Below are 27,820 nucleotides of genomic sequence, written 5' to 3'. Positions count from 1 at the left end.
CTCTGTGTGTGTCTCTCTCTCTCTAATCTCTCTCTCTGTGTGTGTGTGTCTCTCTCTCTCTCTGTGTGTCTCTCTCTCTCTCTGTGTGTCTCTCTCTCTCTGTGTGTCTCTCTCTCTCTATCTCTCTCTCTCTGTGTGTGTGTGTGTGTCTCTCTCTCTCTCTCTCTCTCTGTGTGTGTCTCTCTCTCTCTCTCTCTGTGTGTCTCTCTCTCTCTCTGTGTCTCTCTCTCTGTGTGTGTCTCTCTCTCTCTTTCTGTCTCATCTCTCTGTGTCTGGCTGCCTCTCTCTCTGTGTCTGTCTCTATCTTTCACTTTCTCTCTCTCTCTCTCTCTCTCTCTCTCTCTCTCTCTCTCTGCTCTCTCCTCTCTCTCTCTCTCTCTCCTCTCTCTCTCTCTCCTCTCTCTCTCTCTCTTGTGTGTCTCTCTCTCTCTCTCTCTCTGTGTCTCTCTCATATTAGGGCTGGTACCGCGATTCCCCAAATTTTCCTGAGATCAGATTTGAGCGTGCTGAGGAGCACACTTATGATTGATTGACAAATTGAAACTTGTATTAACTTGACAGACTGTGTTCTCATAGTGATTCCTTCATGTTAACGCTACAGGCCTCCTTGGAATTAATTACTTAATCATAATTAAAATAAATATGACAATATTTGTACGATAAGAAATAATTACGCATTTGATGTCGTATTGTAGCGATCAGGCATGCAGGTAATGTCAGGAAGAATGAGGAGAGGTTGTATTCGTATATGGTGGTTTAATTCCAGCTCAATATGGGTTTTACAGGTTAGCACAACACAGCTACCTGCTAATTCATCTCCGCTTCACGACAACCTAACATCCGGTCCGTCCTCTGATATCTCCCGGGGGGAAACCACACCCCCAGCTAGACAGAGCGACACATAATAGCTTATTATATGTGAACGGTCGGATCTGGTGTGGGGGCCAGGCGATTGTCGTTGAGCGACAGACGATCGCATCGCCAGGCGACGTCGGTCGCCCGCCGTGTGCGTTGGGCTTAAGGGATCCTCTGGTCCATTTAGGAAATCCATGAACATGAACTTGCATCAGTTTGTGATAGATTATTAGTTACTGGGTATTTCAAAGTACCTCATATTTGGTACCATTTTGAAGCTAACAACTAGGGCTTTCCAATGATATAAAATAAGTGTATGATTATCATCATATTTTTTATTATTATGGTTCATATGTTAGTTGCACTTGAACTTGTTGAAATTAAACTGGAAGATAAAAAATTATTTTCAAGCACTTTCCTTGCTTATTTCAGATGTATGGTATGTAATGGAATCTTGTTGGCAATATAGAACAGCTGACAGATTAGAAATAGCATCTATTGTTCAAAAGTTATGAATTAATTAATGAAACTAGATTAGATTTAAAAATATATATATATTTTTTAACATATTGTGATGGTAATTATAAAACGTTCATGTGTGTGTTAAAATGTTTCTTCAAACTTACCCCATTCTCTTCATAGAGCCTTGTCTTCCTCCATACTCTCTGCCGCTCCAGAACCATCTTTCCTGGGTAGGGTAGTAGCGTGGCTCGCCTGGGTCTCCCTGGCTCTCAGCCGATGCTGTTAGCCAACGCTAGCATGGGAGCTAGCATCCAGCAGTTAGGCCTTGTTGTCAATTCTAGGTTGATAAAATGAAATATGTATATATACGAATATGACACAGTAATGAATACACTAAATACAGCAATGTGGCTATTTTAAAACACTGCATTGCGAAATAAATACGTCAATTGTGTTCACGTTAGTCACGCGTTAGCTCGCACAGCTAATGCATGGTAGCCTGGCTGAAAATTTTTGTACACACCGGTACTTTTCAAAACAAGCTTTTTGAGTGGAAAATATGACCAGAATCTCTGGAAAAACATCTCACAAACACTATAGACGGTCATAAACGTTAACGAATGCTATAATAAGTCCAACAAATTATCATAAACAGTACTTACACCGTCGTTTCGAAATGCTCAAAGGCGCGTTGAATCCCCGGAGAAATGTAGTCCTTGACTGACCAAAAACTCGGTGCGCCGTCAAGGGGGATTTTATAGACTTCCTCTCAGACCTGCGGACTAATACTTGGTGTGATGGTAGTGGTAGGTCTTCCCAAATAAGGCCTGAAAAGATGGTGTCCCTTCCGCCAAAAACTCGAGAAATAGGACCTGAAGGCCCGGCCGCTACCATGTCAATCGCGCCCCGCGATATCAGCGACGCGGAGCCGTTAACTGTAGGAGAGTGCTATGGTTTCTCCATCATTGTACTTTTTTAGCACCGCAGTGTCACGGTCCCAGACTGAGCCCTGTCTGGGGCAGTGAGGACAAGATGAACGGTGGTCTCCTGCCGCCCTCTAGCGGGCACCATCAGATGGTGCAGGCTATTATTATATCTGTGTTGTTAAGTATGATTAATGTGATATCATTATGCTTGTTGTCGTTGGCTTTCCCTTCCCTTGTGTGATGTCGTCCTCCTGTCTGGTTGTTGTATTTGGTTATGCTTTTTGTGTCTAGTTTGGTGTTTATCTGATTCTGTGTTTTGGCCTGGCTTTCGCCAGGTGTTGTTCATTATAATCAGTCTGTGTGACTACCCCTGTTACCCCTGTATCCTGTCGTGTCTCTGTCAACGTTTGTTTTCCTCAGTGCCAGCTCCGCTGCGCCTTTCGCTATTGTTTTTGCCTCCGTTTCCTCCTTCCATTCCGCATATTGGGTTCTCCTCTCCTTCCCTCGCCTCCCCATCGTAACACGCAGCTCGACGCAGGTCAGTGGGGCGACTCAGTCACCGTAAACTCGGCAGATACCGCTTATGGGGTCAAACACGCTTTGTTTATGATTAAGATTAAGATTAAGATTAAACTGGACTTTGAAGAAGTCTTTATTCTTCATTGCACACATTGACAATGTCGTCATGCAGTGACACACACATGCGATGGGCGGCAAACGCAGATACACACACACATGCAAATATTAAATCTTTTGGGTCACCGAGGAAATCTTCCTCTCTGCGTTTGACCCATCCCCGTCGTCCTTCCCCCCCCTAAGGGCGTGGGGCCGCGCCGGGGACCAATCCAAGTGCTCCTGGCCCGTCTTCGTCATGGGACGCGACAGCGTTAGCGACGACGAGGTCTGTTTACAAACAGGAGGAAACCCGTCTATAGTAGTACAGTCAACTATGCAGCTGGACTATACTGTATACAACATTGAATCAAGGTCGGTCTAAATATCAAAAACGCTATGTTTGCTCGTGTGTTCTTCCAGGTTACTGAGGGGTCGCAGGTGAGAGTTCAGGGGGTGGTCATGCAGAGCATCAAGTGTGTGGTGGTGGGGGACGGCGCCGTGGGCAAGACCTGCCTGCTCATCTCCTACACGTCTGGAGCCTTCCCCAAGGAATACATCCCCACCGTGTTCGACAACTACAGCAGCCAGGTCGGTCTGTGTGTCCGTGTGTGTGTGTGTGTGTGCGCGTGTGTGTGTGTGTGCGTGTGTGTGTGTGCGTGCGTGTGTGTGAGCGTGTGTGTGTGCGTGCGTGTGCGTGTGTGTGTGCGTGTGTGTGTGTGCGTGCGTGTGCGTGTGTGTGTGCGTGCGTGTGTGGTGTGTGTGTGTGTGTGTGTGTGTGCGTGTGTGTGTGAGTGTGTGTGTGTGTGTGTGTATGAATGAGACCTGTGTGTCATGTGACCTGTCTAAACGATGTCTCTGTGTGTCATGTGACCTGTCTCTGTGTGTCATGTGACCTGTCTAAACACTGTCTCTGTGTGTCATGTGACCTGTCTGTGTGTGTCATGTGACCTGTCTCTGTGTGTCATGTGACCTGTCTAAACACTGTCTCTGTGTGTCATGTGACCTGTCTGTGTGTCATGTGACCTGTCTCTGTGTGTCATGTGACCTGTCTAAACACTGTCTCTGTGTGTCATGTGACCTGTCTCTGTGTGTCATGTGACCTGTCTGTGTGTGTCATGTGACCTGTCTAAACACTGTCTCTGTGTGTCATGTGACCTGTCTCTGTGTGTCATGTGACCTGTCTGTGTGTGTCATGTGACCTGTCTAAACACTGTCTCTGTGTGTCATGTGACCTGTCTCTGTGTGTCATGTGACCTGTCTAAACACTAGGGGTGGGGGGGGGGAAATCGATACATAGTAGTATCGCGATACTTTACGTGGCGATACTGTATCGATACAGGGACGCAAAGTATCGATATACATTTTTTTATTTTATAAGGAAGTTGCATTGTTCATTTCAATACCTGTAATAGTACAGTAGTCCACACACACACACACACGTGTGCATTCAGTTAAGTTGGAATATGACTGTAATACAAACAGTTCAGTTTGTCAGGTACATGCAACACACAGATTACAGTGTTGACATCTGTCTGCTTGAGAAAATGTTCTGCAATAAAAATGATTGAAGTGAGATGAACAGACTGAAAACTTAATTTGATTAGATAAAACATGTTGACAAAGTTTTACGTTGCAGTTGAAAAAAAGGTAATAAATCGCAATATATCGCAATATTAGCATCGCAATACTCAGCATATATCGCAATATATTTAGCATCGCAATACTGTCGTATCGTGACTCAAGTACCGTGATACAGTATCGTATCGTGAGGCCTCCGGTGATTCCCACCCCTACTAAACACTGTCTCTGTGTGTCATGTGACCTGTCTCTGTCTGTCATGTGACCTGTCTGTGTGTGTCATGTGACCTGTCTGTGTGTGTCTCAGGTGATGGTGGACGGCCGCTCCATCAGTCTCAACCTGTGGGACACGGCAGGACAGGAGGAGTACGACCGGCTGAGGACGCTCTCCTACCCCCAGACCAACGTCTTCATCGTCTGTTTCTCCATCTCCAGCCCCGCCTCCTACGAGAACATCAAACACAAGTGGCATCCTGAGGTCAGTGCAGGACCCTGCTGGGGGGGGGGGGGGGGTCATTATGGCAGACAGGGATGCGTGAATACTTTCGGCAGCCCACTTGTCCTTCCGCGTTGCTCTGATTGGCCGACGCGCGCGCATGAGCCGCGACAAGCTCCTCAGAAAGGCAGGAATAATAAGCTCCCCTTAACGCAATTTATACAAATGGAAGTATTGATTTCGCCGTAACGAATCATTAAAAAAAATATACCGTTAACTGGAATATGTTGTGCCTTTACACATATGTTGGATTATGTCATTGGTTTGTCATGACAAACCAATAACAAATCGCGAATTAACCGGTGGCTACAACAACACACAGTAACTACATGCATCATTGGTTACTGTGTGTTGTTGTAGCCACCGGTTAATTTGCGATTTGTTATTGGTTTGTCATGACAAACCAATGACATAATCCAACATATGTGTAAATAAATACAAACAATATAAAATCAAAACAAATCATTGATCAAGAAATTAAATGGAAAAATATATATATATATATATTAGGGCTGTCAGTTTATCGCGTTAATTAGATTAATTAATTACACAGCAAATGATTGCGTTATGAAAATGAACTATTTTTTTTTAATCTCATTCATTCCATACAAACGTAAAATAAACATTTACAAACTTATTTTTAAAATGGTCCATTTGCATGTTCTTGGTATCTGATTCTAGGGACATCTATGGATCTCAGGGAATATTCCCAGTGTCAGTAATACTGTGTCTGTTACTAGGCTTGAGTAAATTGTAATGAACCAAATGAGAATATCAATTCTGTTGACAGAATCCGGCTATAGGGCGACAATAATGTGGTCAAGAGGCATGGTTTCTATCTTTAGCCTTTAACTGGCGTGGTTTATTCATTCACATGGTATGAGCAGCAGTTCTAGAGTTCTCCTCTCACTGAGAGGCTGGGGGGGGGGGGGAAAGGTAGAGTAGGAGGAGACATCTCTATTTATACTGGCCACCTGGTGTTGTCTTGAGTGGCTCCGCCTAGAGCGCCCTCTAGTGGAAACAGTTATATATACAGTTAGACAGTTACTAACAATCCTACATAGAACCTCTGACTTCAACCAATTCAATTCTTTTTTTTTTTACTGTGAATAACACTGTGCTAAAATTGACCAGACCTGAAAAATCCAAGCAAATTAATAGATGGAAGATGATTAAACAGAAGGTTTTGTAGATACAGTACTGAATTCTGCCATCCGGACACATGCAATTTGAAATATGATTATAGAATATAAAATATCAGGCCTAAAATGGTTATGCGATTAAAATGCGATTAATTAGATTAATTAATTACAAATCCTGTAATTAATTAGATAATTTTTTTTAATCGCCTGACAGCACTAATATATATATATATATATAAACAAAAGCAAAACATAACTCAATTTACATGTTCGAAAAGGAGTATAGGAAGAAGTATACACTTATTTAATCCTACCCCTTTTCCACTACTCAAATGAGTGTACTAATTTAAAACCTTACAAAACAAATATATATATTATGCAAAAAGAAAAAAACTATATATGTAAAACATGAAAAAAAAAGAAAAAAAAACGTGAATGTCAAATCCCCATTATTGATGATCTTCCACCCTACTTCACTTCATTACTGGACTGGAACTCTGGACCTCGTCATCCTCCGCTCTGGTGATCCACTTACACTTAGGGTCCCCAGAGTTTGCACTGAATTAGGAAAATCTGCGTTTCGCCTCTGTGCCCCCGACACATGGAATGTTTTGCAAAGCACCTTAACTCAATACTTCAGTATCCATGGGTCAGTTTAAATCTAAATCTAAAGTGACTATAGCTCGGCCAAGAAAGTGCAGATTGACTTGGGATTGGTCTCTCCGTGTTCAGGAGACTCAGGCGTATATAAAAGTCTATTGGATCATGTCTCCAGCCCCCCCCCCCCCCCCCACAGCCGTAGCTACAGTACAACCACTTAATGTCAAGGGCTCTCATCCACATTCATTCATTTTCTCCCCCCTGCTCTCTCTCCCATGAGCTCAATGTAACGCGAGAAGTGCTTGTAACGTCACCTTCAACGCGACACACACACACACACACACACACACACACACACACACACACACACACACACACACACACACACACACACACACACACACACACACACACACACACACACACACACACACACACACACACACACATATGGAACCTAGCTATGAAACTAGGTGCCTTATTAGCTAATGTACGCTCAGCCCGCAATGCTACACGGTTATAATGGGAAATCCCAGTCACATTAGCACATAAGCATAATAAAATGATGTATCTTTTTGTGAGACTAAACTCTTTGCTCTTGGAGATAAAATTGTGTTGCTGTTGGTTTTGTTTCATCAATAAATGAAGCAGAATACACTGTGAATGTATCTTTTTTTTTGCTTATTGCACTTTTTTCTCACTGCAAACATAATTCTGAAATATATGCTGATATATCAGTTAGCAACACAAATATAATTGCCATCATGTAGTGATGCTGAAAATGAAAAGTGGCTCAACTTACCCCAGTCTCCCCTACCAGGTATACCATCCACAGATTTCGGCAATGGAAAACCGAAAAGGCCGAGTAGAGTAGAGTCGAGTCGAGTAGGTGCCATGCAGTGGAAAAGCGCCATAAATTAAAGAATGAGGGCGGCCGGGTAGCGCAGAGGACTAAGCGTCTGTCTACCACCACAGAGACAGCTGTGGTGCCTCTGGCTTGGCCGACCGTCCATACTGACACAATTGGCAGAGTCAGCGGGTGGGAAACCCCGGCGAGGGTGGGTCCTGGTCGTTGTAAAACAGCGACTCCTACAGTTCGGTCGGGGCGCCTGCACAGCAAGGGAAGGATCTAAGAGAGGTAGTGTGACCTTCCACACGTTACACTCCCCCAGCGAGAGTCCGCGCTGCCAGGTGAAAAGAAGCGGTGGGCTGGGTACACATGTGTCGGAGGAAGCATGTGATAGTCTCCGCCCTCCCAGACCGACGGTAGGGGGTAGAGTGCGCAACGACCAGGAAGGGGATTGGGAATAGGCATAACGACTAACATTGGGATGGGAGAAAAATCGGAAAAAGAAGGAGGGGAAAAAGACAATAAAGAATGAATAGTTTCTTCCCTCCGGAAGCGACTGTTGCGATTGGAGGATCCAGAAAAGAGGGCGAAGCTTGAACTGTATACACTGTCATCATCGTCTGTGTGTGTGTCCCCGCAGGTCTCCCACCACTGCCCCGGCGTGCCCATCATCCTGGTGGGCACCAAGAGCGACCTGCGGAGCGACCCCGAGAGCCAGCGGAAGCTGAAGGAGCAGAACCAGACGGCCGTCACGCACCAGCAGGGCGCGGCGCTGGCCCGCCAGATCCAAGCCGCCCGCTACCTGGAGTGCTCGGCTCTCAACCAGGAGGGGGTCAAGGACGTGTTCGCGGAGTCCGTCAGGGCCTTCCTCGACCCGCAGCCCACCGTCCACAAGAGACACTGTCTGCTGCTGTAGGGGGGGGAGGGAGAGAGAGAGAGAGAGAGAGAGAGAGAGAGAGAGAGAGAGAGAGAGAGAGAGAGAGAGGCAGAGAGAGAGAGAGGGAGAGAGAGAGAGAGAGAGAGAGAGGGAGAGAGAGAGAGAGGCAGAGAGAGAGAGAGTTTTGTGAGTAAGAGGAGGGTTCCAAAGCCTCTAATCCCAAAGATATGAAACTCTTTGGCATCTGACTCAATTACATATCAAAATGTTCAGTGTGTGTTCATATCTGGGCATCGTTTGTTTTTTTCTTTCAGTTGTGTACTGTGAGATCAGGTGGTGGTGCCTCTCCCATTAACCCATGTGATCCTGTTGCTTTCATTTCACCCACGTCGGCACCCCTTCTTTGGCCATTTCACAGCAGTCGCGTTGTGCTCTTCCAAATAAGCTTTCGATTTTAACTTAAAGGAACACGCCAACATTTTGGGAAATTAGCTTACCGTCTTCTCCAGAGAGAGACAAGGAGATAGATACCAGTTTCCTCTCTGTGCGTTCAGTAGAAAGCTATCTGGCTGCATGTTAACCTAGCTTAGCACAATGGATGGAAGCGGACATGGCCGGTTGGCCTAGGCATTGTCCAACTAACACCTCTCCCCAAGGCTAACCGACCATGTCCGCTTCCATTCATTGTGCTAAGCTAGGCTAACGTGCAGCCAGATAGCTTTCTACTGAACGCACAGAGAGGAAACTGGTATCCATCTTCTTTGTCTCTCTCAGGAGACTAATTTCCCCAAATGTTGGCGTGTTCCTTTAAGTGGGGATGCAAAATGGCACACAAGTGAAAGCAACAACCGACTCAGCACCAAAGTGGGCTCAGCTGTAGTCCAGTCTCATGGAGTAGACCGCTACAGCGTTTCTTATGAACGTCCTCGTGCCGGAGGAAGAGCAAATGGTTGTCTTTTCTTTTTTGCCTTGTTGGGGGGAATGCTGTCTTCAACTTGGGACCACTTGCATTAGACATAATGATAGATATTGATTTCTATACTGGACAGATTGCTCAGCAGTCTGAAAGGAACCAGATACAGACAGTGCCCAGCACCCCCCTCCCCCCCCCCTTCCCCCCGGTTTAAGAAACACTGGATTAGCAGTCAAATCAAGTCAACTTTATGTATAAAGCACGTTTAGAAAGAAGCGCTGCACAAAGCCTTACAAATAATAACACGTAAACAATACGGTAAAGCAGGCGTACGAAGATCAGTACATAGAAGAGACATGTACACGATATACAAGCAGCACAAAACCCATTAAGAAGATTCAAACGCCAGTGAATAGAAGTAAGATGTTTTAAGCCAAAGACTTGAAAGAATCGATGGAGGATGGGGCGAGTCGGATGGAGGAGGGAAGGCTATTCCAGAGTCTCTAGTCTAGGGGCTGTGACCGCGAAAGCACTGGGCGTGGGACGGACAGCCAGGAGGCCCAGGTCAGACGACCTGAGAGACCTGGAGGTGGTGTAAGGGCTTCAGGAGATCTGTGATATAGGAGGGAGCCAGTCGGTTCAGGGACTATGAAAGCGAACAGCCAGTGAAGAGAGGCCAAAAAAGGGGAGATATGGTCCCTCTTTCTGGAACCAGTCAGAAGCCTGGCCGCGTCAACATTTTAGGCAACCAGCTTGTGTTCAGCGTTTCTCTGATTGGCCACTACGCCCATGTGACCGCGGCAGCGCGAGAGAGCGGCAGTGCGGAAATAGGCTGCATTCTATTGCCATGCTCTGCGACAAACTCTAACCTTAACCAACTCCGAAACAATGCCTAAACGTAACCCTAACCTTAACCAACTCCGAAACAATGCCTAAACTTAACCGGCGAAAGAATGCATGTTAAAAAAAATAAAAATAAAAAATTGAAGTGATTCGAACTTGTCACCAACGCACCGCAGGATCCACAGCAAGGCGGCGAACCAGTTGAGCTAACCGTCGATGTTAAAAGAGGGGGGATTACGGCTGCATAATGCCGCTCTGCCGCGTCGCCGCGGGGGCGTGGCTAGGCGCAAGCTGGTTGCCTAAAATGATTAAGCAGCCTGGCCGCTGCATGTTGGACCAGCTGCAGGCGGGACATGGAATTACAGTCGTCCCGCCGAGATTAAATGAAAGCATGCATTCTCTCCAGCAGGGGGATCATAGCTTCTTCTCCACAACAGGGCGCGCTAGCTTGGACATGCCCAGGCCCACTCAAAAGGCTTTTCTTCTTTGTAGTCTCATTTGTAAACAAAGTCTATCCATGGTTGTCATAAAATCCCCAAATCAAGGGCCGTTTTCTTTAGGTTGCATTTGGTTTAATTGAACGGGGGGGGTTCGGGTTAGCAGGCATGAAAGCAACCCGTTTTTTGGCCAGATGAAGAATTGTCTCTTCAACGTGGTCAGTCAGTCAGAGCACGTGCCACTTCAGAGCTCGATGGTCATTGCTCTTAGACGATGAAGTGAGTGAGGTTATGGTTTTTGAATACCGTATTCAGGACAATCTTCCTTCTTAGGACCAAGCTGGTGAAGCACTGTTTCACCTACTCTAACATTGCACAGAAATTAGGCATCCTCTTTCAAAAGTGGTCACAGGCCACTATTAGCCATAAAGCTCAAGGTTTTAATGGGTTATGACGGCAGAAAATATGCGGGGAAAACACAACCACCCCTGTTACATTTGAGGAAATACCCCACTGAGTGATTCTGTCCTCAGAAGAGAAGGAGGAAGGATGTATGTCGGCCTTCATATTAGAGCCTCGTCTCTGCCCCACCCCCGGCCTACTGTGACCTTTTTTTTTCATTCTTTTTTATTATCTTTTTCCTCCTTCTTTTTACGATTTTCTCCCCTCCCAATGTTAGTCGTTATGCCAATTCCCACTCCCCTTCCTGGTCGTTGCGCACCTACCCCCTACCGTCGGTCTGGGAGGGCGGAGACTATCACATGCTTCCTCCGACACATGTGTACCCAGCCCACCGCTTCTTTTCACCTGGCAGCGCGGACTCTCACTGGGAGAGTGTAACGTGTGGAAGGTCACACTACCTCTTCCAGATCCTTCCCTTGCTGTGCAGGCGCCCCGACCGAACTGTAGGAGTCGCTGTTTACAACGACCAGGACCCACCCTCGCCGGGTTTTCCCACCCGCTAACACTGCCAATTGTGTCAGTATGGACGGTGGACCAAGCTGGAGGTACCACAGCTGGATTCGATCCCACTGTCTCTGTGGTGGTAGACAGACGCGTAGTCCGCTGCGCTACCCGGCCGCCCTACTGTGACCGTTCTAACCTGTGTATGTATGACGCCTTACTTCAGACGCAGTGCATGGGTGCCGTTTCATAGAAAATGATCATACTGGGATCACAAATGTGTGTGTGTGTGTGTGTGTCTGTGTTTCAAATATTACAGAACTTTACTAAGCAGAACAAATATCCAATTCCTATATTGGATAAGACAAGAATTAAAAGATGTTGCTGATACCTTGCTCATTATGTCTCATGATGACCATAACAGAGGCCTTGCACGTTTATACAGTGCCCCATGTGTCCTCCATGTTGGAAGGCCCTTATAGGATCTTGTAAACAAGTTACGGTGCGAACAATGATAATGGTGCTTTTCCAATGTCTCACCTATACTCTACCGCTGCACATAAATAAAGCATTTTCTTCTGAAAGTGGTTACCTATGTTTACAGGCAGCCATGTTGGAAGAAAGAGAACATATTCCATGCAATGGAATGCAATTCCCTTCTTCTCGAATACTGAACGGCTCAGGTCAGTGTTTCATATTTGCCCCCTGTGACGTCTCGTTTCCTCCGGCTCGTCATCTCAGAAGCCTGTTCTATCATTTCCGTATCGTCCCGAAAGGCTTGGTTGGCTGATAACAGCGCGCTCTCTCTGTGGAAAAACTGGAAGGCTTGGATACTGTACAGTCGGGGGTTGTTGTCAGCCTCAGATCCGCATGAGAACTGTAGCTACAGTAGCCTCTGGCCCTCGAACCCAGGCTCATGATAGGATTTCTACTCTTGCCATCTGGGAGGGGCAGGCAGGCCCCACATCCAATTCTGTTGAAGCCACGGGACTCCATAGCTCATCGGTGCTGAAGTTCACCTTTGTTTCTTTTCTTAGAAATCAAATCGTCTAGGCGGTCGGGTGGCGTAGCGGAGATTGCGCTCGTCACCAATGCAAGAGGCTGCGGCCTCGACTCCCGGAGTCAGCATTGCCCTGCGCGGCTTGGGCCGATCGTCATACTAACTCGTTTGGCTGAGTTAGCGGGAGGGAAGTCGATGGGGTGGTAATCTGGCGTTGTGGACAGCGACGCCTACAGGTCAGGTCTGGGCGCCTGCACAGCGAGAGGCAGGAAGTGGTGAAGGCAGCGTGACCTCCCACCACGCGTTACGCTTCACCAATGAGAGTCCTCGCTGCCAGGTGAGAAGAGAGCCTGCTGGCTGTCTCCGCATGTGTCGGAGGAAGCATGTGGTAGACTTCAGGGTTCTCTTGTACCGACCAGTAGGGGGCACATGCGCACAACGACCAGGTAGGGGAGGGGGGGGAATTGGCATAACGACTAAATTGGGATGGGAGGAAAAAGCATAGAAAAATCAGGCGGAGAAAAAGAGGATTAAAAAAAGAAAGAAATCAAATCGTCTCAATTGAGATATTAATGTCATTCCTACAATCTTAAGACCGTCCAATCGTAAAAAAACACCTCCGAAAGCCAGATCCCAAGACTCAAGCCTGTAATGTAAAAGAAGAAGAAGTCTTTATTTGTCATGCAGATTCACACACATGGGAGATGAGCGACCCACAGGAACACACACATGCACTGAGTCGCCAATGAAATGTCTCTCTGCACTTGACCCATCCTGTCGTCCTTCCCCCCCCACATGGGCAGCCGGGAGCAGACATGGGCTGCGGCGTGGGACCGCGCCCCGGGGACCAACCCATGTGCTCCTGTCCGTCTTCGCCGGGGACGCGACAGCGATCTGTTCTGCATGTTTTTCCATTGGGTAGGGCTGACCCCTATTAGTCGAATAGTCGACTAATCGATCGAAAGGAGCCGTGGTCGACTGCCAACCTCTTAGTCGAATGCAAAAAAAAAATTACAATAATATTATAAATATATATATATATATTTTTTTTAATACATTTTTTTTTATCATTCTTTCCAAAAGAAAAGAGGCCTAGAAACGTGGCTAACGCTAATGGCACCAGTGATGCCAGTAACTACTTACTAAGTAACTAGTTACTCTAATCTGATTACTTTTTCAGTAATATCAATGTCTAACTTACTTACTTTTTACAAGCCAGTAATCTGATTACAGTTACTTTTCCAAGTGGCTGTGCGTTACTATTTAGTTACTATCTCATAATGCTGATGATAAGAGAGCCAGGGGTACAGTCGTGTTTACGTTTATAGCTGATTTTAGAATGGCTTCAGCATGAAGTTAAATCAACTATCCAGTTCGTTTTATAGTGTAATTTGGCTACTTGAGAGAGAGAGTGAGAGTGAGAGAGAGAGATTCATGTTACGCGCGACTTGCGGAGTACGCACTGAGTCCGTTGTCTCAGAATGGATTTGGTAGAGAGAGAGAGAGAGAGAGAGAGAGAGAAAAACAACTGTTATCATTCTTATGTCGTGGCAGCAGCAGGGGGACGACGGCGACGACTTCGTAACCTAGTTACTTTCAAAGTAATCAAGTAATCAGTAAAGTAACTAGATTACTTTTTAAAGGAGTAATCAGTAATCAGATTATTTTTTACAAGTAATCTGTGGCATCACTGAATGGCACGCATACCAGAGAGGCTAACTGCCTAAGAAAACAGGCACAGAGGCACTGAAAGAGGATCTCACCCGTCTAATGAACACACTAGACTAGACAAATAGGCCCCGCCCATAGGAACTAATCTACAGGTCAGCGCCGGGTTGTACCTCTAGATGGCGCCAGTAGGCCCCGTCCATAGGAACTAATCTACAGGTCAGAGCCGGGTTGTACCTCTTGATGGCGCCAGTAGGCCCCGCCCATAGGAACTAATCTACAGGTCAGCGCCAGGTTGTACCTCTAGATGGCGCCAGTAGGCCCCGCCCATAGGAACTAATCTACAGGTCAGCGCCAGGTTGTACCTCTAGATGGCGCCAGTAGGCCCCGCCCATAGGAACTAATCTACAGGTCAGCGCCGGCTTGTACCTCTTGATGGCGCCAGTAGGCCCCGCCCATAGGAACTAATCTACAGGTCAGCGCCAGGTTGTACCTCTAGATGGCGCCAGTAGGCCCCGCCCATAGGAACTAATCTACAGGTCAGAGCCGGGTTGTACCTCTAGATGGCGCCAGTAGGCCCCGCCCATAGGAACTAATAGGGATTCCCAAACGGAGCGGTGTTCCTCCTTCTGTTCGACGTCTCTCTCTGCAGGAAGTCATCGTCCTCCTGAGGTTCTCTTAAGAGGCAGGGAGCCGTTTCCTCTTCCTCCTCCCTCCCTCACTTCCTGTCCGTTGACAAACCCTTCTAGAACATAGAACTAGAAGGGATAGAATAGACATCGGTGTGTTCTGTCATTTAATTAGTACACCTAATTTGGTTGCCATAGAATTTGAATCATTGTTTTCCTGGAAATGGTGATGTTATTTTATGTGTGTGGATATTGCATGATGGCATACATTTGGTTTTAACACAACTGCACTGGAAGCCCTTTGCCGACTGAATCTAACATTCGACGGCAGCCATCTTCAGTGTACCAGCCGAATGACCATTCGATGGCAGCCATCTTCAGTGTACCAGCCGAATGACCATTCGATGGCAGCCATCTTCAGTGTACCAGCCGAAATTACCATTCGATGGCAGCCATCTTTAGTGTACCAGCCGAATGACCATTCGATGGCAGCCATCTTCAGTGTACCAGCCGAAATGACCATTCGATGGCAGCCATCTTCAGTGTACCAGCCGAATGACCATTCGATGGCAGCCATCTTTAGTGTACCAGCCGAATGACCATTCGATGGCAGCCATCTTCAGTGTACCAGCCGAATGACCATTCGATGGCAGCCATCTTCAGTGTACCACCCGAAATGACCATTCGATGTCAGCCATCTTCAGTGTACCACCCGAAATGACCATTCGATGGCAGCCATCTTCAGTGTACCACCCGAAATGACCATTCAATGGCAGCCATCTTCAGTGTACCAGCCGAATGACCATTCAATGGCAGCCATCTTCAGTGTACCAGCCGAAATGACCATTCGATGGCAGCCATCTTCAGTGTACCAGCCGAAATGACCATTCGATGGCAGCCATCTTCAGTGTACCAGCCGAATGACCATTCGATGGCAGCCATCTTCAGTGTACCAGCCGAATGACCATTCGATGGCAGCCATCTTCAGTGTACCAGCCGAATGACCATTCGATGGCAGCCATCTTCAGTGTACCACCCGAAATGACCATTCGATGGCAGCCATCTTCAGTGTACCACCCGAAATGACCATTCGATGGCAGCCATCTTTAGTGTACCAGCCGAATTACCATTCGATGGCAGCCATCTTCAGTGTACCACCCGAAATGACCATTCGATGGCAGCCATCTTTAGTGTACCAGCCGAATAGCCATTCGAGGGCGTTGGTTGTAGTATGGTATTACCCATTCTAGCAATTCCAATTCTGTGTTCTATAATCTCTTGACCAAAGGGGGCTATAATGGCACCTCCCCCGAGCCCTACTACCCCCACCCTGCCATTATCTTCCACCACATGGGCCATTGCGCTTGAATGTTCATCTTATATAGAGATATTTATCATAAATCCGTAATTTATGTTTTAATTTTTATTACATGATTGGATATTTTTGCTGTATTTGTTCATGATTTATTTTCCTGTGAATGTAAAGTCATTGTCTAAACTGAGAAGAGTGTTCTGTGTTGTGTATTCAGACCTGCATTTGATACAAGCTGAGAATAAAAAGTCCAGTTCAATATGTTGAAAAAGTGTTTAATTAATTTAATGAAATGTAAGGCTTAAGAGGATTTTCCTGCCGGTTGGCAAATAATAGAACATTTATTATTTATATCATTAGCAAATAAACCCCAATCTTGGAATTCATGTCAACTGAAAAAAAGGAAAGAAATGGGACTATTAATTTAAATTAATTATTCATTACATTATTAATAACTATTAATCAATTTATTAGGAATAGACTAGGGAACTCTTGACTGTGAGAATGCTGCATACTTTAACATGGAATCCTGAGTGCATAGTTCACAAACTTATGCATGCGCACGTACACACACACACACACACACACACACACACACACACACACACACACACACAGTTTAAAGCTGCTCAACATTCCTCACATTTGCCCAAACCTGTCGTCAGGTCACGATAGCACTTGCCTTGAAGGTTGAATCTTCTCCCCTACTCCCGTGACGTATCGCATGTCAGACTAGCGTTGCACGTGAAACCTTCTCATGCAATGTGACCACATGATTGATTGATTGATTGATTGATTGATTGATTTTTATTTATCTCGAACTAACACACATAATTATCACAACAAATTGATAAAAGCAAAAACAATATACATATACATACACATACATACATATAACTACATACACTTGACACATACATACAAACACGTATACACACATACACACAAACACACGCACACATACAAAAAGAAACCAAAACATAGAATTTGGTTCGAGAAGGGGCAGAAAGAGGCAGTGCTTATCTAGTCCTGCCCCTTCCTTACATCACACAATTCACAGATTCTTGCTCTCCATCTATAGTAAATGATAATAATAATTTAAAAGAAAATCTAAAAAAGAAGAAGATAGCAGTATTTGCAAGGAATAGAATATGTCATAGTCATAAGAAGTAACAGTACTACTCTAGATTTTCCTCTTTCGTGTATTTGTTTTAAGAATGTTTGTTTATAACTGCTTTAACATTTTCTAATATTTTTACTAAACGTTAACGTCTCATGCAGGCTGTTCCAAAGTGACACCCCACAGACCGAGATGCCCATTTGCTTCAACCGAGTTGCACCTGGATGGCACAGTATGACACCCATGCAAATAAGAAACTGTTCCAACAAAATGCCCAACAAAGATTAGACTTCCTGCACCAAGAAAACACTGATAACGTGTTTTTAAAGTGATAAAGAGTCAGGCAATGCTCACCCAAAGATGCATCAGCTGTAGAGGTTGATGGCGCACGCATGATGACCAGTGTGCATCGTCCTTGTGTGTGTCACACATTTACATTAGGAACATTTAGGAACACACACACACACATGCACTGAGTCGCTGACGAAATGTTCTCTGCACCTCCCATCCCGTCGTCCTCCCCCCCCCCCCCCAAGGGCAGCCGGGAGCAGACAAGGGCTGCAGCGTGGGGCCGCGCCCCGGGGACCAATCCAAGTGCTCCTGTCCGTCTTCGTCAGGGACGTGACAGCGTTAGCGATCTGTTGTGCATGTTTTTCCATTGGGTTTCTTTATTTTCCGAATTTCATATTGATTGAAGAAGTGTGTTTTTAGTCGACTGCAGACGATTTAGTCGGGTTTGGCTGTCCTGACTGTGGTGGGAAGTTCGTTCCAGCATTGCGGAGCGAGGACCGAGAATAGCCGGCTTCTCTTTGATGACCCCCCCCCCCCCCCCCCCCCCCAGGAGCTCGGAAAGGAGTGGGTCTGAGGCGGCCGGGAGAAGTAGAGCGGAGGGGTCTTGAGGGTGTGTCGTTAGAGGCAGGTGCCGTTCCCTTCATTGCACGATATGCAGGACCTTGAAGCGGATTTGTGCGGCGATGGGGAGCCAGTTGTTACTAGATGGTACAGTTACTGTGTTATTGTGGTCATTATTACCACACTGTCAGTGTGTGTGCCGCTCCCATTGCATGTCCCAGTTCGTTGCATGCCGAATAAAGACCTCTAAAGAGGTCCTGCATTATTATTATTATTATTATACTGTGATGACGCTGGACCCTGGACTAATGTATCAATAACACCTGAGAATTAAGAAGATACAACCTGGACATGGTGTGTGTGTGTGTGTGTGCCAAGCACCCACTGCACACAATATGGGAAAATATACAGGAGCCCCCTAATATCTGTATGAGTCTGTATCACCCCCCACCAGTCCCTCTCCTCTTAGCTTTTCTCATTTGACTGTCAAATCAATCAGCTGAACTTCCCCTCATATCTGAATTCAACAGTCCTCTCATGTCCAATGCTATGTTTTGGGCCCGGAAATAATTCACCCATTTACATGTGAATGGTTCTATCATGATCATATATGTATTTGATTCATTGTTGAGGTTATAAATTAATTAATCTATACTTACACATTGAGATAGCTGAATCGTCGACTAACTTAAAGGTCCCATAATTATTGGGAGATGCATTACGCCTGGTCTGGGGTGTGGATTTAGTCGGTCTGAAGCGTTATGTTAAGTTATGTGCTGGGGAGATTATATATAGGTGCTGCTGGCCGTTTAATAAGTCTTAAACGAGCCAATCAGAAGCCGTTGAAGTCATACCAAGGACACAATCATACCAGATCTACAAATATACAGTACTGTACAAAAATAGTCTAAAAAGAGACATACATTTGAGGGGGAAGAAAATGTACATTGGAGGAGGTTGGGTAGGTGGGGTGGGGGGGGGACTGTACATTGGAGGTGGTTGGGTTGGGTAGGCGGGGTGGGAAAACTGTACATTGGAGGGGGTTGGGTTTGAACATTTACAGGGGCCAGTTTCGAGAAGTGCAGTCTCCCGTAGGTGCTCTTTGAAAGTGGTTTTGAAGGTGGGTAGTGATTCACATTCCTTTACAGCTTTGGGTAGGGCGTTCCACATTGATGTGGCATAATTGCGAAACGTGTTTAGTCCCTTGTTTGAGCCGAATGTGGGTTTAACATGATTTGTGGAGCTCCCTCTGGTGTTGTGATCGTGGTATTCACTGACCTTTGGGAAATATTTTGACATGTACATGGGTACCTTGGTCGTGTAGTGTATCTTGTAGACCAGGCCCATTGCAAGTTGCTGTACTCTGTCGTCTACGCTAAGCCATCCTAGGTTGTCAAAGTGGGCAGGGGTGAGGTAGGTTCTAGGAGTCAGGTCAAGCAGTAGTCGGACCAGTTTGTTTTGTGATGTTTGTAATCTTGTTTTTAGTGCCTTTGAGGTGCTTTGGTACCATGAGGTGCAAGCATAGTCGTAGTACCCTTGAATGAGTGCTCCTGCCAGCAGTGCTACATTCAGTACAGAGTCTTTACAAGTTATTTTACTGTTGTGAAGGATCAGATTAAACCGAATATATATATTTATTTATGGATATATATTTAATAGTATTTGTATATCGTTTGATATCCCTTGTATATTCCTTGTACATATACACTGAATATCCCTTTATTCTACTACAGCCCATAATAGTTCATTCTCTTATTGGACGAAAGGACCAGGCGCCAGGGACAAGCCCCTGGCGTTCAAGTTCAAAGGTACCGACGAGACATGCCTTTACTAGCCTCAGCTCCGCGCAGGAATACGGCTACCGAAAGCAGAGTGGCACTATTTGTTCACCGCGCATATAAATATGGCGCAAGAAATGTAGACTTCCTCTTATCCCTTCGTCTTCTACCCAACTAAGTAACAGAACGTGAAGCCTCACCCCACGATACCGCGTGCGGTGTAGTATGGCCTGTTTGGCCTTAGAATAGCATTGAGACCTCGTGCGAATTAATAGCTGAATTGTCAGAGTTTGGCACCGTATTTCTATTAAGTAATAATAGTCTATTATGTATGGTGCATCGTGCGGTTAGAGTTCTAAAGTGAGCAGCACCCCCATCGCTTCCTCGTGTTATCTAGAGTCTTAACCAGGTTGGGCAGACCACACGTGGTGCTTTCATCCGAGGAGTTCTAGGCGAGGACCGAGTGGACCTGTACATTGGATTACCTACCCGACGACTGCTGAGCCCTATGCGGCATGGAATATATATTTGCTTTGGTACTTTGATTTGTGGAGCGGATAATCGCCAACACCGGTGAGTGTTGGATCTACCCGAAAGGAGTCAAGGTGAGACGGCGCTCAGACCAGACTGAGGTCGCCTCGCTTCTTCTTCACTGTGGAGCTACAGCTACAGCTACAGCCTACAAGAGAGCCAAGGTGTATTCATCTGTGGATCAAGATTCTACTGCACTGTCTTCTGTACGTGAAGTCTCCCTAGACATCGTTGACCAGACGGGATACGGCCGACGGCTCTCCTACCCCCCCTACTGGCTTACAACCGGCAGGACCCCTACAGTATATCCAGCTATAATCATTAAGTGTGCCATCGTTATAATTCCCTAAGAGCCAGGTTGTATACTTGCTTCCTGCGTAACCAGAGATTGGACATTCAGTGTTGATTTGCCTACGAGTACTCATTTGCCTTACAAGTGCATTCAAATCATAAACGTAATAGTGAATGTTATATGTACCCTTTGCTATATATTAAATATTGGATTATTACCTTTGTGTGGACCTGGTTTCATGGTGGGAAAGTGTTCATCATATTTAGATATCGTGTACTGTATGGCCAGTAGTTAAAGTACATAAAGCGGTAGTGGTTTAATGATACCATACTTATCAATACAGTCAGGGAATTGTACCCCTCAGTTACAATTGGTCCTTCGAGCCGGAGGGTAATTAGTGTAATATTAATATAGTGGTATTAATATTGAAATGGCCTATGATGAACACTCCACGAAACGGTCCTCCTAAAGTAGAACGCCCGCAACGTAGACGACAGCCACCTCAGTACTTAGAGGATTACGCTGTCAGTAAACTACCTAGCCTTCTACAAACAGTAAACGCAGTAAAAGTAGAAAGTAAAATTATGTCCGACCCTATCAACCAGGATACCCCGACCACAGAGGCCCTAGTGGGTTCTAATGTAACTGACCAAGCTCACGGTGGGGACCAGGAGGGAACTGACACGACTTTACCCCCCGCCAATACCGAAGAAGTAGTCCCCCCAGAGCTCCGGGAGGAAGACAACCCTCCAGAGGTGGAACTCTGCACGGAACAAGATGAGGAGAGCGCCGAGGAGATAGAGCTCCAGGACTCCCCAACGAGTACAGCCAGGAGCGGCTCACCCCTACAAGCGTCTTCCCCCAGCGAGGCGGAGAGGATGCCGTCACAGGCGTTCCTCGTCAGCCTGACAGCCTCTACCGAACGCGATCGACTCAAGGGTGAACGCGATCGACTTCAGGGTGAACGCGATCGACTCCAAACACAGCAACGGAGCAAAGAAGAGCACATACGCCTGGAGATGAGACGCCTTCAGACGGAAGAGAATATGGCAAGAGACCGGTCCGACACCCAGCGCGCCGCTGACGGTGCCCAAAGAGAAGCAGAGCGCGACATCGCTCTCATTTTGCGCGAAGCCGAGCGCGACAGACTACAGGGCGAGCGCGACAGACTACAAGCCGAGCGCGACAGACTACAAGCGCAGCTAATGGAGCAGCTGATCACCAGGGCAACACCCCCTCCCTCCACAAGGGGTTCCAGAGCCTCGTCAAGACACACGTCAAGGGCACCCTCCCCTAACCGATTAGGCGACCTTGAACTCGACCACCAGAGAGAGTCTACACCCCCCTCCGAACTCCTTCCCCGACCGGTCCAAGTGAGACCCAGCTACAAGGAAGGAACGGCGGACACGGCGGAGAGGCTAAATAAACGACTACAGGATCTAGATGACCTGGCAGAAGAAGAAGAGGGAGAAGAGGAGAGTCAAGCCCGACAGCAGCACATTACTCCACAGGACCAGGAAGTCCAGTACAGCCCAGGCTATACCCCCGCGGCTCTGCGCTACAGACCCCCGACTCGATTCACGGGTGAGCATGACGCACGACCAGTCCCGAGGAATAGCACCTGGACCAGCGGGCCATGGTACCCCGCCAGTACCAGCCCACCGAGAGGCGTAAGAAGAGACTCGCCCAGGAGGCCTCTCTTCCAACGCTCACCGATGTGCCAGCCATCCATGGCGTCATACATTGGCACACCGACGTTTCCAGACTTCACCCACGAGAATCGAGCACAGTACACGGAGCTCCGGATGTGCTTAGAGACAATGATGGTGGATGTCGCTGATGAACGCCACAAGTATGCAATATTATTGAAGCACCTGAAAGTGCCCCGAGCGCACAACATAGCGCTAGCCTATGCCACCTCTACGACCCCATACACCGCGGCTCTAGCAGCGCTGGACCAGAGATATGGACGTATATGGGATTACGTAATACAGGAGATAAGGCATATCGACCGCCTACCCCCAGCAACAGACAATCGCTCACTAGACGACCTGTCTATAAAAGTACAATCCCTGGTAGGGATGCTGGGGGCGCAACGAGAAAAGGGTATGCACGAACTATACGCAAACTCGAACGTCGAGAGGATTTTAGAGAAGCTGCCGCCCGCCCGACAGGAGCGCTTCAGGCGGCAAAGAGACCACCGTGATCCTAACGGTCCCGAGCCATCCCTCCTAGATTTAGCCGACTTCCTGGCGAGAGAAGTCAGCAGCCTACGGCTGGATACGTTCGTGCGGAGCACGCCAAGCTCCAGAGAGGGACCTAGGAGAGTAAACGATGGCCGAAGATCGGTGACTGTCATGCACCAATCAGAATCAGTACCGAGCAGCAAGAACCACAGTACCCCCTCGACGAAAGATAAGTGGAAGATGGTGTGCCCGTACTGCGAGAAGGAACACTGGTTGTCACAATGTGACCAGTTCAAGAAGATGACCGCTGAAGAAGTAAGTCAGTGGATAAAGTCCAACAGGCGCTGTTACCGATGTGCGCGCAGTCACATGGCAGCCGAGTGCCGCCTAAAGAAGAGGTGTAGTCGGTGTGACGGAGCCCATCTGGATGTCCTACACGACAGTAACAAAAGAAAGCCTGCACCATCCAACAGCACCAAGGCAAGTGTTATGTACATTGAACCCGCTAGCAGCAGCGGCGCCCAGGTGCTCTTAAAGGTGGTCCGTGTAACACTGAGTTACCAAGATAAGGTCATGGACACTTACGCCGTCCTTGACGACGGGTCAGAGAAGACCCTTCTCCTCGCGTCCGCTGCGGCCCAGCTGGGGCTGCGGGGGAGCGAGAACCAGATGACGATTCGGACAATAAGAAGAGATCTAAAGACGATAAAGGGCGAGAATGTCTCCTTCACTATCGCAGCAAGCGGGCAGCCAGAGAGACGGTACAGGATTACTAATGCTTTCACCAGCCAAGAAATAGGACTATCGCAGTACACCTACCCCATCGCCATGCTGACGGAGAAATATGTGCACCTGCGTCAACTACCTATACCGCTCATAGACGGTGCCACCCCGACCCTGCTGATAGGCTCCGACCATGCAGACCTCATAGTCCCGATAGACCGGGTCCATACAGGACCCAGAGGTTGTCCTGCAGCAGTCGAGACCCGCCTAGGATGGACGTTACAAGGCCCCCTCGCCAAGTCTCTTAACCGAACAGCAGCCACTAGCTGCCTCCACTCCAGAGCGACAGAAGGAGACACCACACTCCTGCAGCATGTCGAGAGGCTATGGACACTAGAGACAATGCCCTTTAAGAACGAAAAGAAAGACATTCGTTCTAAGGAAGATATCTACGCTATAGCCCTCCTCGAGCACGGGACAAAGAGAGTCAACGTCAACGGAGTGATGAGATACGCAACTCCACTCCTGAGGCGAGAGGGAATGCCCACCTTTCGTGCTACAAAAGAGGCGACGGAGCGGTATCTATTGAACACAGAGCGGCGCCTAGCCAAAGACCCCGCTCAAGAAGCTGTGTACCGCGCTGAGATTAACAAATTAATCACAGCGGGACACATAAAGAAAATTGACATTAAAGAGGCCGATCAGACGACCGAATCATGGTACGTGCCGCACCACAAGGTCCACCACAACGGCAAGGATCGCATTGTGTTTAACTGCAGCTACCAGATCGGATCACAAAATCTGAATAAAGAACTCTTGGCCGGCCCAACACTCGGCCCCTCCCTACTAGGCGTGCTACTACGCTTCCGCCAGGACAAGGTGGCTATCAGCGGCGACATCAAAGGGATGTTCCTGCAGGTGAGGCTAGTGGAGGAGGACAAGCCCCTGCTGCGGTTCCTATGGAGAGAGAGGATCGGAGATGAGCACCCAACCATCTATCAATGGGAAGTCCTCCCTTTCGGAACCACATGCAGCCCATGCTGTGCTACGTTTGCACTGCAAAAGCATGTCGCAGAGGACCCAGCAGCAGATGAAGAGGTCCAACAAAGTGTGACAAATAGTTTCTACGTGGACAACTGTTTACAAAGCGTCTCGACGCCAGAAGAAGCCGAGGCTCTCCTACTCAAGCTCCGCGCCTCCCTGATCAAAGGCGGCTTTGATCTCAGGCAGTGGGCCAGCAGCGACCCGCAAGTACTGCGCCGCCTCTCCCCCGAGGACAAGGCCGCGAGCAGCGATACTTGGATGGCGACCATCCCAGGAGAAGCCCAAGAAATGACACTAGGACTAGTCTGGCGCTTCAAAACAGACTCGCTCCATTATAGACACAAACCCCTGACCAAGGAGCAGGGAAGGTCGACGGCAATACCGACCACCAGAGGGAGGGTATACAGAACACTCGCCAGACAATATGACCCGTTGGGATGTATTCTACCTTACACCACCAGGGCAAAGATGATTGTAAGAGCGCTATGGGACAAAGACCAGGGCTGGGACGATCCCATACCCGAACACCTTGCATCCACATGGAGAGAGTGGGAGACGGAACTCCGCTCACTCCCCGGTGTTAACATACGCCGCAGCTACTTCCCACCCACAGTGAGGCCAGAGACATGCAAGATCGACCTGCACGTATTCAGCGACGCCTCCGAAGTAGCCTACGGTTCGGTGGCTTACTTGCGTGCCCAAGAGGAGGGAGGAGAAATGCATACTGCTTTCATCCTGGCTCGCTCAAGAATAGCCCCACGCAAGCAACAATCTATCCCGCGCCTAGAGCTCTGCGCAGCCCTAGCAGGAGCGCAGCTCGCCACGTTAATCCAACGTGAACTCACCATTCCGGTGCAAAGAACAATCTTGTGGTCAGACTCCACGACCGTACTCACATGGATCCGGTCTGATTCGTGCAGATACAAGGTCTTCGTGGGAGTCAGAGTCACCGAGATTCAAGAGTTAACAGAAGTAACCAGCTGGCGGTATGTGGACACCAAACACAACCCAGCTGACGTCATCACCCGGGGAATGTCCCTGGATGACCTCACCCGTCCCAACCTCTACAGTGACGGGCCAGAGTTCCTCAAGCTCCCCGAAGAAGAGTGGCCTACACCCACCCCACGGGAGGCGAGCAAAGAGGAGGCAGAGAACAAGAAACCTATGTTCTGTGGGTTGACACACACACTCGTCCCCACAGACCCGGTTCTAGACGATTGCCTCACCCTAGAGAGTGCGCAGCTAAAGACATTTCTGTGGCACCACCCAGAGGTTCAGCCCACAACTGACATTTCAGCAGCTGACTACGAAGAAGCAGAACTCCTTCTACTACAACGAGCCCAGAGAGACTCGTTCCCCGATGAGCTAGCCTGTCTACAGGGAGCAAAGCCCGTCCCATCAGACAGCAGACTGCTTCACCTGGCCCCCGAGAGCGACGCCCATAATCTCATCAGAGTGGGTGGTCGTCTGCGGAGAGCCCCAGACCTACCGGATGACGTTAAGTACCCGATAGTCTTGAACAGCCGACACAAGGTCACAGAGCTGATCATAAAGAAATACGACGAGGATGTGCACCACGCAGGGGCAGAGAGAGTCTTCGGGGAGATCAGACGTCGTTATTGGATACTGCAAGGGAGAGAAGCAGTGCGGCGCTTCCAGCGAACCTGTCTAGACTGCCGTAAGTGGCGCGCGCAGCCCAGTATACCCCGGATGGCTGACCTACCTCCCTGTCGCCTCCGACTCGGCGACAAGCCCTTCCACTCCACCGGTATGGACTGTTTTGGCCCGCTGTATATAAAGAGAGGAAGAGGAACCGAGAAGCGGTGGGGTATTGTATTCAAATGCATGACCACCAGAGCGATACATATCGAACTCCTTCCAACCATGAGCACAGACTCATTCCTTATGGCCTTCCGAAGATTCACATCACGGAAAGGAAAACCGTCTACATTGTTGTCTGATCACGGGACAAACTTCAAAGGCGGAGAAAGAGAGCTGAGAGAGAGCTTCCAAGCTATGGGCCCAGAACTTAAGACCCACCTCGCTCCATCCCAGATTGACTTCCAGTTTAATCCCCCGAACGCACCTCACTTCGGTGGAACCTGGGAACGAGAAGTACGTTCCATAAAGACAGCCCTGTACGCCGTGCTTGGGGCCCAGACTGTGGCGGAAGAAGTCCTAATGACAGTCCTCACGGAGATCGAGGGAGTATTGAACTCAAAGCCCCTCGGTTACGTCTCAAGTGATGTAGCAGATGTCGACCCAGTCACCCCCAACACCCTCTTGATGGGGCGGCTGGACCCCGCGCTACCACAGACAATGTACAGGCCTGAAGAAGCGAACGGCCGAAGAATGTGGAGGTACAGTCAAGTACTGGCTGAGTTTTGGAACAGCTTCCTACTCCACTACCTACCGTCTCTACAGACCCGCCAGAAGTGGGTAAAAGAGAGAGACAATTTGACAGAAGGAACAGTCGTCATGATCATCGACCAGTCACTACCCAGAGCTATGTGGCCGGCTGGCCGCGTAAGCAAAGTGATCACCGGTGCCGATGGAAAGGTCCGAGCAGCTGAAGTGCTCGTCCAAGGACGAACTTACACCCGACCCGTGGCAAGGCTAATAGAACTGCCAAGGCTCCCTGATACTATCGATGACGACCATGACCCTATGACTTTGTGAGTTGACTGACCCTTACAGCGGACATTGAGTAGTGGACAGTGCGGTTAATCTGTCTCTGCTCAGCTAATTAGGTGGGACTAATTAGGGGGCGGCTGTTGTGAAGGATCAGATTAAACCGAATATATATATTTATTTATGGATATATATTTAATAGTATTTGTATATCGTTTGATATCCCTTGTATATTCCTTGTACATATACACTGAATATCCCTTTATTCTACTACAGCCCATAATAGTTCATTCTCTTATTGGACGAAAGGACCAGGCGCCAGGGACAAGCCCCTGGCGTTCAAGTTCAAAGGTACCGACGAGACATGCCTTTACTAGCCTCAGCTCCGCGCAGGAATACGGCTACCGAAAGCAGAGTGGCACTATTTGTTCACCGTGCATATAAATATGGCGCAAGAAATGTAGACTTCCTCTTATCCCTTCGTCTTCTACCCAACTAAGTAACAGAACGTGAAGCCTCACCCCACGATACCGCGTGCGGTGTAGTATGGCCTGTTT

General features: G+C 47.9%; 1 protein-coding gene across 1 annotated transcript; it reads left to right on the top strand.

Annotated features, from left to right (window-relative positions):
* The first annotated feature begins 3,283 nt into the window (after positions 1-3,283).
* On the top strand, positions 3,284-8,969 carry LOC311233726 (rho-related GTP-binding protein RhoG-like). The gene is made up of 3 exons (XM_084320723.1): positions 3,284-3,446; positions 4,744-4,914; positions 8,165-8,969. Exons 1-3 carry the CDS (start codon positions 3,318-3,320, stop codon positions 8,438-8,440), a joined length of 576 nt encoding a protein of 191 aa, XP_084176849.1. The 5' UTR covers positions 3,284-3,317; the 3' UTR covers positions 8,441-8,969.
* Positions 8,970-27,820: the final 18,851 nt, after the last annotated feature.

The sequence above is a fragment of the Notolepis coatsorum genome (assembly GCF_963971535.1).
Source record: "Notolepis coatsorum genome assembly, chromosome: 8".
NCBI lineage: Eukaryota > Metazoa > Chordata > Actinopteri > Aulopiformes > Paralepididae > Notolepis > Notolepis coatsorum.
This window is presented reverse-complemented; position numbering and strand designations above follow the sequence as displayed.